The sequence below is a fragment of the Dipteris shenzhenensis genome, chromosome 23, assembly GCF_047967505.1.
Source record: "Dipteris shenzhenensis isolate YYH24624 ecotype China chromosome 23, Dip_SZ_1.0, whole genome shotgun sequence".
Lineage (NCBI taxonomy): Eukaryota > Viridiplantae > Streptophyta > Polypodiopsida > Gleicheniales > Dipteridaceae > Dipteris > Dipteris shenzhenensis.
Genome location: NC_141618.1, coordinates 21,825,639 through 21,839,026, shown reverse-complemented (window position 1 = coordinate 21,839,026; position 13,388 = coordinate 21,825,639). Strand labels below are relative to the sequence as shown.

Here is a 13,388-nt window from a genome sequence, read left to right as displayed (position 1 = left end):
CTGGGCAACTTCACTTGGGGCATGACAGTTTGGCTAGCAGAACGAAGTCATGCCTTCTTCATTGATACGATCACATCATCTTACACGATCCAAGAATAGATAGTATTTCAAATTGAGGTTCAAGATGTGACGACTCCTTCCCAACAGCATCCTATTTCTTCACCAGAGGACAGTATTTGGGAGACATTGTCCAACATCACTACTTGGAACATCTACGTCACCCGTTGGCAGCTGGACGAGGGGAGGCCACCAAGTCCCCCAAACAACCACGCTCATTGCCATCTACCAAGATATTTACACCCTACATGCCAACAAAATTGTGGGGTGTCGGGATCTTGATTGATCCCTGAGAGGCACGCTCGTCTTGCAAGTGTCTTACAGAGTGACGCATTCGTTGGAGATAATCCTCCCCACCTTGGTTGTTGGCCCATGTTTTGGAGATTCCCTAGGCTGGTTGATAGCCAATGTTCCCTTTGTTTCCTTCCGCCGCGATCAACACCACACGAACTATTAATTTGTATGGTTGTTTTTTCAGAGCGTTAACAGAAACTTGTTTTGTTTTGTTTTGGTTTTTTTTGGAAGGGGGGGAGACAATGCTAGCAAAATGAACTTTAGACTTCACTCACCTATCTCATTCACCTATATGCTTGAGAACTTACAAAGAAGAATGAGCACAAAGGTCTCATTTCATTACCTTGTGACATTTCCATTTTAAACTAATCTTGTAATGATATTTGGTTAAACATCAATAGCAAGAACCAACTTTGCATCATTGTACTAAAATAGCTAAAAGCAATGTCATCTTCATTACTACAAAGGAACAAGTAATGACTACTAAGAAACGAGATTTCTAGCCTCAAGACTGACCGTGTGGTTTAGTACAATTGAAAGAATTTGAATCCCACCCTACCACACAGGAAAGAAACCTTGCTTTCTATCATCTCAGACAAGTTGTCTAGCAACATTGTTAAAAAATTTCAACGAGTGAGCATCACAACCATAATACGAAGTCCTTCACCCATTGGACTACAAATTGCTGAGTCGAGTGACTTGGAATGGTAACCAATCCCCGAAGGCATTCATTGTATGAATGGGAGGATGCTACATGCAATCAAATACCCAAGGGTGACAATGCACTCGTACAAAAAGCTCTCTCTCTAAGAGAGAAAGACATCCACTGTTTCCAAGTGTTGTTGCAAGTTGAGAAGTCAATTGCAAATTTGCAATCGACAAAATTCAACTACTACCTCATCGATGCTTTCTTCCAATCAATCTACTTTCACTTAAAATTTGCGAAGGAATTGATGTGTTTCATTGACTAACTCTTCAATTCTTTGTTTCAAGTTTGGCAATTTGACATGCACTCAACACTTTACCAACTACAGCATCTGTTAAGGTTACTGAACATCTTTTCTGCCACGTGCCAATCTACATTTTCTTTAATTGCTCCCTCCAGTTCTCCGCATTTTCCTCTGCTACATTAGAGATTTCCCTAGATTTATTTTCCTGTCTAGCTTGGAGCACCAAGTCATCAATTCGACTGAAAACATGCATACCACTACTGGGGGAAGTATATTCTCTCTGTTGGCTGTGGCAACTAGCACAATGCATTTGCTTTCAATTGTTTCAACTAAGATCATGGAGAACAGCTGTCGAACAGCACTGATGTTGAAGGACAGGCCACCGGTGGAAAAAAGGAGGCTACACTCGAAAGAGAGGCCACAGGTGGAAAAAGAGAGGCTACATTCAAAAGCACAAAGTACATACTGAAAAGCAAGGGCATGATGCATTGCAACACAGAAAGAAGCAATCAAGTCCTCAAGGATAACAACCACTGCCTTAACGACAACGCTAAACGCATGCATTGCAACACAAAAAAGCAACTTTCAAGTCCTTAGGGATGACAACCACTGACTTAGGACAACGCTAGCTATGAATTTTACTGACTTCACTCACGTAAGTGCTTGAGACCTTGCAAAGCAGAAATGGCACAAAGGTCTCATAATACATTGCATATGACGACTACAAAGCCTATAATCCACCCCCCACTCTCCTCAAGCAAATTCATGCATTATGTGACACCTTGCTTGTGGCACTTGGTTGTGTTTGGAACAAGAGTTAGAAAATAATTTATAAACAAAATAACTCAAGCATCCAGCACTGTTGCACAATCAAGCATACCATTACCTTGTTAAATTTCCATTTCAGACTAATCTTGAATGACATGAGGTAAAACATCACAACTAGCAGGAACCTGCTTTGTACATCATGGTAAACAACTGAAAGTGTTGTCTCCTTGATTACTACACAGAATCGAGTAATGAATATTGATAAGGAGACTTTTCTCCTCAACTGATCGTGTGGGTTTGTACAAACAATGTTGCAGAATTTGAACACCAGCTCTAGCACATAGGGAAGGAAATTTGCTTTCTATTTTCTGAACTAATGTCATGGATTACAGTTGTCAAGTGGCATTGATGTTAAAGAGAGGCGACAGGTGAGCATCACAGCCATTGATACTAAATTGCTCCACCCAGCTGCACTGCAAATTGCTGAGTTGATTGACTGGATTGTTAACAATAACTCCTATTCAAATGGCTATCCCTGAAGGTATTCATACATAATGGGAGGATGCTACAGGCATCAATACCCAAGTGTGACAATGCACTTGTACAATGAGCTGTCTCTCCGCTGGAGGCTTAAAATTGACGAAGGCATCCATTGTCTACAAGAAGGTTTTTGCAAGTTGACAAGCCACCTGCAGATTCGCACTCAAGAACTTTCAACTACTACCCCATCTACGCTTTCTTGCTGGTCGCTCTGGCTTCTCTTCAACTTTGCCAAGAAGCTGATGGGTGTCATTGGACAACCTCCTTGTCAATTCTCTCTCCTCCAAGATTGGTAGTTTGAAACGCTCTCGACGCTTTTCCAGCTTGGCTGCAAGCTCCAGCTGCTGCATCTTTAGAGGTTGCTGCACATCTTGTCTGCCACCTGAATTCCCAATCGTTACGTTATCTTGAACTGCTCCCTTTGCTCTCCCATTCTGGTTTCTAGAGCTTTCCCCATTTTTTTCTGCTACATCAGATAATTTAGTTGTAAGATTTATTTTCCCATCTGTTGATTTTGTGGCTTGGAGCACCGAGTCATCAATTCGAGTGGAAACTTGCCCACCACTGCTGGGGGGAATAATGCCTTGCAACTGTCTGCTACTAGCTTTGTGGCGATTACCACGACGCCTATCTTTCTTTTTCGTCTTCTTGCTTATTATTGTGATTTTATGAGAAGCATCTGCTTCTATTACCTTTCGGCTCGTCCACCGTTCTAGTTTTGAGCGGCCTTTCTTCTTGGGCACATCTTGATGTGCATCTTGAGATGTTCCACTGACAGTCACTTTTGGGCTGTTGACTTCAGTTAACAGATATTGGGCGTGAGAATGGTTCTCTGGTGATCTGAGAGACTCAAAGTCCACATCTTTATGGCCACCATGGGGTTCAGTTTCTCTCAATCTGACATGTGTTGTGTCTGAAGATCTGCTGCTAGGGGCCTGCAAATGATAACTCTTTTGGATGAGAGAAAGAAAGCCCACTGACAAAGAATTGAATGAGTAACAATTTGATCTCTTCAAACCATGAGTGCTGAGACAACACACTTTTCTATCAAGAGCAAGTACAGCTGTTCAAAGCTAGCTTCCTGAACTTTTATTTTTGAAATATACAATAAACATAAAAGTGTAGACTGACCCATATCTGACATGAACTCAACATATTGTTCAGACAAGCCGCATATCTGACATGAACTTCAACATGCTTAACATATCTGACATGAACTTCAACATGCTTAACATATTGTTCAGACAAACCGCATAGATCACAGTAGAATCTGGCTCCTTGGAAGACTATCACCAAATTCTGTGAAAATTTTAGAAACTTTCAAGCAAGTCTCAATGCATGGGGGAAATCCCGATTTGTGAAATTAATTTTTCAATACCACTTCAAAAATGTCAAGCAACCATCACTCCCGCTTATTCACAACAATGTTCAGTTCGACAAAGTCTGGCTTTATCTAGAAAGCATTAAAGTCCTAGGCTACGTGTTATAAAACAAAGGGCATCCACACTACCAACGAGCATCAATTTTTATCAACTGCATAAAAAATAATACTGCCATGCAAAAACCAGGCGAAGCTGAGATTCATAAAAGAACTATGTGAAAGCTCATCTAACTACCAACATTGTCTCTCACATGTATTTAGAATTCTACTTGGCCCTGCCCCAAAGTGGCTTCCCAAAGGAGCAATGGATACAAGACGCATCCTAACAATCAACAAAAATGTGGGCCATCATGCAACAGCAATACCCACATAAACCCACCAGAAGATGTGGAGCATGAATTGTAATTTCTGATTTCTAGTTCCCGTGCTGACATTCTTTTGTTTGTCCTGTCATATGCATTTCCTCAGTGACTGGGCATAAGCACATGGATGATGTTCTTGTACACTGCTAGGAAAGGTGAGATTCATGCTCTAGACGTGCCAACCTCACAGATCTCTGATCTCACGAACTCACCCCTCATGCCATTAGGTTACCCACTCAACCCCTTTCCCTCAATATGGAGCTGTCACAGAACCCCCACTTCCACAAACTAATAAAGGTTGACATAATGAGATTCATGGGAGATACCACTGCCTCTTTGAGAAGGGGTTAAGGACATGAACAGAGTCATTGACTATCCGGACCGGTGGTGCGGTGCCCTTTTTGTGGTAATGGCACATGACTTAGACACACACTCCTCCAACCAGCACTTGGCCGAGAGCACAAACCATAGCGAATCCCCGACTCAAAATGTCCCATCACGTAACAGCTGTCGAACACACCATCCCAAACCATTTATATACCTAGATGAATCCAGGATCATTCCCAAACTCATCCTCTAAAAACACAACATAGTGCAGTTTCAATCTTACGATAGTCACTCATAAGATTGAAAACCATAAACTCCATCACGCATAGCAGGGACTAGCTACTATGACATCCCCACTGATGTCATCAGCGCCCAACAGTGGGTGTAGACCATAGTATAAAAGTATGCTCTCACACATACAAATCCACACACCCACACATACTTGAGCATCCATTTATACAAAGTCTTCGTACTGAGTTTCTGTCGGCACTCCGGAGGTGAAGGGCAAACTCAGCCATGACGAAGGCTAGCACTAAAGGAGAAGGCTACTCAAAAAGTAGTCCAAATCTCTTCATTCAAGCTACAACTGCTTGTGAAGTCTAAACGATTTCATTCTAGTCCCTCCCTAACGAGCATCTAAATCTAAATCTAGCTAATAGGGCAACACACCATTGATCAGTGAGAGCACCTTTACAGGGCCAGGGAGCTGCTTCACAGCGCCAAGCCGCTTCATGATGACCCAAAGTGAGACCCGTGAGATAGCTACCACCCCTCCACCTAAGGTTGCAAAAAAAGTCTAATACACAATCGGGAAAGAGTGCTCCATGTCTGTCAGCATTTGGACCGCTTCAAACATCCTAACTTAAGGCAGCGAAATAAAACTGTCTTGAAGTTGCTCACATTGCCTTTCAGCACTCTTAACATGTATCAATGATATGATTCGGTGTCAGGAGTTGTACTGGGGACAATTTTGGCATATTCTTTACATGAATCATTCTCCAGATCCCTTATGTCATTTGAGGCCCATTCGAGGGCCCTTATTGCACAAGAAAGATCACCTAAACCTGCATAGCTAAGCTCAGCAAGACTCAGCATTGTCACCAAGAAAAGTTATCCTGTTTCTGTTACTACATTTGTTGCTAGCTTTGACTCCTTTGAATCTTGATTAGACTCCTTCCTTCTCTTTTGATCAGCCTTCGTCTTTCTGCAGCCCCTCGCATATTATGAGGCTGGTCACAATAGAAGCATTTCTTCTTTTCCTGCGTCCAATACTAGAGGATCCTCTTCATTATCAAATTTGTACATTCACCTTCTTGTTGGGCTTGCCCTTGCAAGGTTTGCCCTTTCCTTTGCCCTTGCTACTCTTGTGCAACAAAGGCTTTGTCACCAACTCCATCAAACTTAATCTCCCGAGCATCTTTCTACAGGAGTGGGGACATAACTCTTCGAATGCAGCTGGTGCCAAATATTGCTCTGCAATCATGATTGTCACAAAACTTTTGTAGCTCTTGGCGAGCAAGCCAAGTAAATCTTGGCTATCTGAGATGAATCTACTATTGAGAGCCTATCCCTTACTACCTTCAACTTAGTAATGTGATGTTGTACTGAGATATCCTTCCAAAAGTTCTACCTTCAAGATTCCCGCACTTCTGAGTTTTCCTCCGGGCTTTGATACCATGTTAGACAACAAAGATGCAGGTTGCTTGTTGTAGCCAACACTCCCGCAGCAGCGGAAGATTGTGAAAAGATTGCCCAGAAATCATACCATGCTAACTCAAATCTCACTCCTAATCGTTAGTGCACACAAGTGAATATAGATAGATGCAGAAAATTAATGAACCATGCATATGAGAGTAGAAACAGTAAATCTGTATTGCTCCAAAGATGGACAAAATCTTGTACAAAGGTGTGCACCATGTGCCACCATCTAGCAGATGAGGTACTACCTAGATGTGGACCCCTAGCAGCACGAAACTGTTCTCCTAGCAACTTCAGAACTCTATCATCCTGTGTGCTCCATGAGCTTCATTGGACTGAGTAGATGCCCTTCCTACAAACCTCCTTGCTACTCCAATGGACAAAGGTGAGGCAACTGTTGTGTTCCATTCCTTGACCTCCTTGCTACTCCTGTCTGTAGTACTGGATGAGGCACAAGGCACCTTGAATGATCCACTGCAATGCACAGCTCTACAGCCTTGAAGGTGATCTGCAGACTAGACTGTTGAATCCTTAGGCCTCCTTGCTGCGATGCATGCAGCGTTTGCTGAGGTTGGATGCTTCCTGACGTGTCCCTACTACTCTGCAATGCAACCTGTTGTGAGGCTCTCTGAATGAGTGAGAGAGACCAGGACTGGGGCATTTATATGGGGTTGGAAGAACAACCACCCCAGATCTGCAGACTGACCCAACTCAATAGGTTCCACCTATCTGCCGACCTGACATGTGATAGGTTGGCAGGCCTGCTGCTTCCTTTCTGCCCCAACCTGCTCTGTTGTCACTGCCACCTCGATGGCCTAAATGACGGTCCTGGCAGTTCATACACATTGCATTCTTTGACGGCATGCTCTTCTCCAATCCTCTGCAGCTGCTATATATCTAAATGAATCTAGAAACATGCCCAAATCATCCTCTAAAATTACAACACGAAGTGGAGTTTCAATGATAGTCACTCATGTAGGATCAATTAGGAGAGAGAGAGTGCAGGTAGCTAAAGAAGTGATGAGTTAGCCGTCACGTCAAATCTTGGATAAACCAAAAAACAAAGGAGTACAAGGTACAAGTACCTAGACCTAGGACTAAGTGTCCTAGGTGTCACATAGGACTAAATGTCCTATGTGGCCTAAAGCCACTAACACTATAAGTGTCTTTATTTATGCCTACAAGGCACATACCATGGCCTATAGGGCATCACTAGAACCACCAGAGGATGGCCTACAAACCCCCCTCCATGGGATGGGCTGAAGTACTCTGGAAACGTCTCAGAATACCTGGTATTTTCTGGTCATGGTGGCACATGTTCATCCAAAAGGATATAGCCACCTATGAATGTACAAGGGATGTCAGAGCATGTAACAAAGGAAACCAAGTCTAAAGCCCGTCGAAAGACTTCGAACTTGGACGAGGAAGTGCCTTTGTAAACATATCTGCTATGATGTCCTCTGTGGGAAGATAGGACAACTCTATGTCTCCTGCTGACAACCGCTCCCGAACATATGATAATGAACTTCAATACGCTTGATACGCGCATGAAACATTGGGTTACGCACAATGGCCAAAGCACTTTGGCTGTCAGTGTAGACAATAGTGGAGGATGTCTGGCAAATACCAAGATCTGTAAGCAACTGTCGAAGCCAAACACACACTATTGTAGCAGTGAAAGCTCCCCTGTACTCAGCCTCATAGCTAGATGTGGCAACTGTTGGTTGCTTCTTGCTGAGCCAAGAGATACATGAATTGCCAAGCAAAAAACAATTGCCAGTATGTGACACTCTGGTGTCGGAACATCCTACCCAGTCACTATCCGTGTAAGCATGCATGGTAAGTGAACCCTGATCACCATAGAAGAGGGCTAAATCCTGAGTGCCTCTAAGATATCTGAAGACTCTCTTCACTGCCTGCCAATGCTGTGAACTAGGCATGTGCATGAATCTGCTGAGCTGAGATACTGCATACTGCAAGTCGGGTCTGCTGTGACATAAATAAATAAGGCATCCAACAGCCTGCTGATAAAGAGTGATATCACATGGTGGGCTCCCATCATGAGCTAAGAATTTGAAGCCAGGGTCCACTAGAGTAGAGATTGGCTTGCAATCCTCAAACTGAAAACGATCAAGGAGCTGTCCAATATACTTGGACTAAGACATCATGATACCCCCCTCAACATGAGCAAACTGAATGCCCAAATAATAATGAAGCCGTCCCATGTCTGACATGTCAAAAAAATGCTGCAAATCAGCCTTGAAAGCTGCAATTTGCTGAGTATCTGGGCCGGTGATGAGCATATCATCCACATATAAAATTAGCACTAAAAGATCAGATCCACTCTCACGGACATAAAGAGTGGGTTCTGAGGGACTATTTTGAAAACCAAGGGATAGTAAGTGTGCATGAATTTTGGTATACCATGCCCTCGGTGCCTGCTTCAAACCATAAAGGGCTTTTCTAACCCGGCATACCTTATTTTCAAAATTAATAACCTCAAAGCCAAGAGGTTGTGTGACATAGACTTCTTCTTGCAGATCCCCATGAAGAAAAGCAATCTTGATGTCAAGTTGATGCACTTGCCAATGATGATGGGCTGCAATGGCCATGACACATCTAATGGTAGTAATCCTAGATGTGGGAGCAAATGTCTCCTCAAAGTCAATGCCTTGTTGTTGGACATACCCTTTTGCAACAAGACGAGCTTTGTATCGATCTATGCTGCCATCAGATTTCCTTTTTAATTTGTAGACCCACCGGGTTCCAATGGCATGCTTGCCGAGAGGGAGATCTGCTAATACCCATGTGTCATTTTTAGCAATGGAATCTAACTGAGCCCTCATTGCATCCATCCACTCTTTGCTGTCAAAAGCATCTTTATGGCAAAGAGGCTCTTCATTGCAAGCTGTAGCAAGGAGTGCAAACTCAAGAAAGTGACCATGCCATCTATTCCCTGATCTTGTCCGGGCAGCAAAAGGCTGATCTTGTTTGATGTCCCTCAATGTATCAAGAAGCCATCTGGGAACTTGCCTTTGCTGTCTATTAACACCTCTTTCTTCAACGACTGCATCATGGGTAGTGGGATCATTTTGTGCCAGAAGAGAAACCTGCAAATCAGCATGAGGTTGTGGCTGATTATTGCTTAGTGGAGGGCCTGTACGAGGCTCATGTTGCTGGTCAAAATCCTCTTATGATGATGGCAGAGGTAACCAAGATTCAAAGGCATCAAACATGTCAACATCTGGCTTTGCTTTGCAGTCCACAAGAGGAGAAGCTGAATGTTCAGCAAAGATTAAATCTCTACTGACAGTAATCTTCCCAGTATTTGGTTGATATAACCACCCTCTGCTCTCCTGGCTGTAACCAATAAATATGCATTTGATTGCCTTGTCATCAAGCTCATGTCTCAGCTGAGATGATACATGAACACATGCAAGAGACCCAAAAACTCTCATGTGTGAAAGTGAAGGCTTCCTGCCTTTCCATGCTTCATAAGGTGTAACAGTCTGCAATGCCCGTGTAGGTGATCTATTCAGCACATAGTTGGCAACCTGAAGTGGCAATTGCTGAAATTGAAATCAAGTTGACTTCAATTCCAGGCACAAAAAGAACATTTGTCAGAGTAACTGGACGGCTTGAAATGGATGTGAGCTGCACATCTCCAATTCCTTTTACAACATATGAAGCATTATTAGCACATGTGACAGTCCCCCTCGAGGTGCATCAGCTAAAGAATGAAACAACTGTCTGCAAGATGTGACATGCTTGGAAGCACCACTATCAAAGTACCAGGACTGAGCATCATTAGCAATAAAGAATGCATCAGCTTTGGAGGGATCAAATGAGCAATGGACAGCCCATGCCCAATCATCCTGAAAAGCATGTGCATGTGAAGCATCTTCTTTCTCATGGGATTCAATAGCATGTGAGGCATTAACTGTCAATCCTACTTTCTTTTTCTCCGAAGCAATGCGCTTCCTGCATTCTGAAATGTCATGTCCAGGCTTGAGACAATAGTTGCATCTTTTCTTCGTTGACTTATCTGCTGTCTTTCTAAATGCATGGGAGGAATTGCAGCTGCTATGCGCAGATTTTAGCTTGCCCATAGGCTTGGAAGCCTTGCCTCTTCCTCTCTGCTGTGAAGCAAATGCATGATCAAGAATAATGGCTTGTCTATTAGCTCTGCTTTGCTCTTCCTGCAAAAGCAAAGTCACTAGCTGATCAAAAGAATAGTGGTCTGGATTACCCATGGCCACTAATCGAAGGGTTGTAGGAAACCCTTGATATGTATCTCGCAGTCCATTCAATGTGGTACTGACAAGCTGTGAATTTGGCACCACCTCATCAATGTTGGCAAGCTGTTCCATGAGGTCCTTGACCTTTGTTAGGTATGCATCCATAGAGTCACCTTCAAAGTTCATTCATACTAACTTCATGTAACTGCCTTCTCAAATATGCAACACGAGCTTCATTCTGAATCTGATAGAGAGAAGCCAATTTATCCCAAGCATCCTTTGCTGTCCTGCAAGACCGGATGTGTGGAATACTGATTCTCTTGCCGTGGCAAAATGTGATAGTCCTGAACCTGAAATTAGCTGAAAACTTCAATTTTTGGAAGGATTTCAGTTGTCAACCTTGTCAAAGGTATGGTATTGACAGGTTGAAGGTCCAGATTGTCAAAAGCCCAAATCCCGGAGTAAACACAACTGTATGTGGCACAATGTGACAGTCCTGAACCTGAAATTAACTGAAAACTTCAATTTTTGGAAGGATTTCAGTTGTCAACCTTGTCAAAGGTATGGTATTGACAGGTTGAAGGTCCAGATTGTCAAAAGCCCAAATCTTGGAGTAAACACAACTGTACGGATGCCAATACGGTAACAGATACTATGTCTGTACGGAAGCATTACGTTGCTTGTACGGAACAGTGTACGATAGCTGTACAGAACTAAGTGCGGCATCTGTACGGTAGCCTGGAACGAAGCAAGTACGAAATATGCACGATGTACGGATCAGGTACGACAGAAGTGCATAGGTGCACTGTACGGAACGCAAGTACATTGATGTAAGGCGACGCAAGTACAAAGATGTACGGAGCAGCGCATGTACAGAGATGTACGGTGACATACGTCCTGTGTGCAGACTGTACGGCGGCGTAGGTAGCTCCGTACAGTCGTATGGTACAGCTCCGTACCTGTTTCGTGTGTTTGCGTACTATCGACGTACAGCCATAGTCAATGAAGCTGAAGGGAGCTGATACGAGGGTGCACGAGATAAATCTAAAAACATTGCTCTGATACCACTGTAGGATCGATTAGGAGAGAGAGAGTGCAGGTAGCTAAAGAAGCGATGAGTTAGCCATCACGTCAAATCTTGGATAAACCAAAAAACAAAGGAGTACAAGGTAAAAGTACCTAGACCTAGGACTAAGTGTCCTAGGTGTCACATAGGACTAAATGTCCTAGGTGTCACATAGGACTAAAGGCCTAAAAGACACTAACACTATAAGTGTATTTATTTATGCCTACAAGGCACATACCATGGCCTATAGGACATCACTAGAACCACCAGAGGGTGGCCTACAACTCATAAGGTTGAAAACCATAAACTCGATCACGCATAGCAAGGACTGCTAATATAACATCCCCACTGACATCATCAGCGCCAAACAGTGGGTGTAAACTGGAGTATAAACAAATGCTCTCACATATACAAATCCACACACCCACACGTACATGAGCATCCACTTATACAGTGGTCTTCATACTGAGTCTTTGTCAGCACCCTGGAGGTGAAGGGAAGACTCAACCATGACAAAGGCTAGCACTAAAAGAGAAGGCTAATCAAAAAGTAGTCAGCATTCTCTTCATTCAAGCTACCACTGCTTGTGTTGTGAAGACTATACAATTTCATTTTAGTCTCTCCCACATCCAAGCAAAAAAATGCTTGGACCATCTAGCTGATAGGGCAACGCACCACTTAAGATAGAAAGAATTTATGGCAATATCAGTAGGGGTGTAACATGGATGAAAACTTCACAAGTGAAATTTGCATATCCGCTAATATGGAAAAAGCATATATCTAGATGAATCTAGGAACATTCCCAGACTCATCCTCTAAAATTACAACACACAGTGCAGTTTCAATCGCATCCTCTACAGCTGCTACTGCTTCTGCAGCTAGTAACATGGGCTGTACTGCTTTTGCAGAGCCTTCCCTCTCCCAGGACCATGTGCTGCTCCTGGACAGCCACTCGTTGCACAGATATTTGCTGCTCACATGGCAGCCAGCATGCTGTCCATGTAGCAGCCTTGTTACCCCAGTCAGATCTACCCCCGTGGCAGCCTTCCTCAATACCCCCATGGCGTCTCTCTGTCCCAACAGATGCTACTAGCAACCCCCCTCTGTCCACATTTGGGGGCCCAAAGGTGGGGAGGTGGCCATAATAATCCCAACACCATGCACAAAGTTGTAAGCCTTGTGAGCAAAACAGAGAACTAAATCTCAAACCTCCTGGACTGCTTCATCCTTTCTAGAAGAGAAATGGACTCATAAATCTATGGATTTAAGCACTACCGATAGAGTTTGCAGTTCTTGCCAAAAATGTCCCATAATGTCACGGGCATCCTCAGCCCGTGGCATGCTGGACTGCCACGTGGACTGCCCAATCAGCACACAAGCCCCATGAGAACTGCCACGCAGGCAGCAACTAGCTCAGCAGCCCATACAATGTGCCACATCAGCAGGCATCATGTCAACAAAATGCCATGTCAGCGATGATGACAGCAAGTCAGCTGCCACATCAGCAGTAGGTCTGTGAACAAGCAGCAGACTGGTCGGTGGGCAGCAAGGTGCCTAGTCGGTCAGTTTGAGGCCCAAGGGGGCCTATAAAAGCAACCCCCTTGGTCCCTCATTTCTCATCCACTCCTCAGGCCTTCAAGCCTTCAAAGTAGCAAAGCCAAAGCTTCCCCGCAGAAGACCAGCATGGTGCCTCAGCCTCTCCAAGGA

General features: G+C 43.8%; 1 protein-coding gene across 1 annotated transcript in view; it reads right to left on the bottom strand.

The window, feature by feature from the left end:
- Positions 1-2,230: 2,230 nt before the first annotated feature.
- Positions 2,231-13,388, bottom strand: part of LOC147887113 (uncharacterized) — a 58,048-nt gene continuing 46,890 nt past the window's right edge. Inside the window, exon 9 of the mRNA XM_087394149.1 lies at positions 2,231-3,544. Within this exon, the coding sequence (XP_087250275.1) occupies positions 2,783-3,544 (762 nt within the window). The 3' untranslated portion in view covers positions 2,231-2,782. The remainder of the gene's footprint in view (positions 3,545-13,388) is intronic.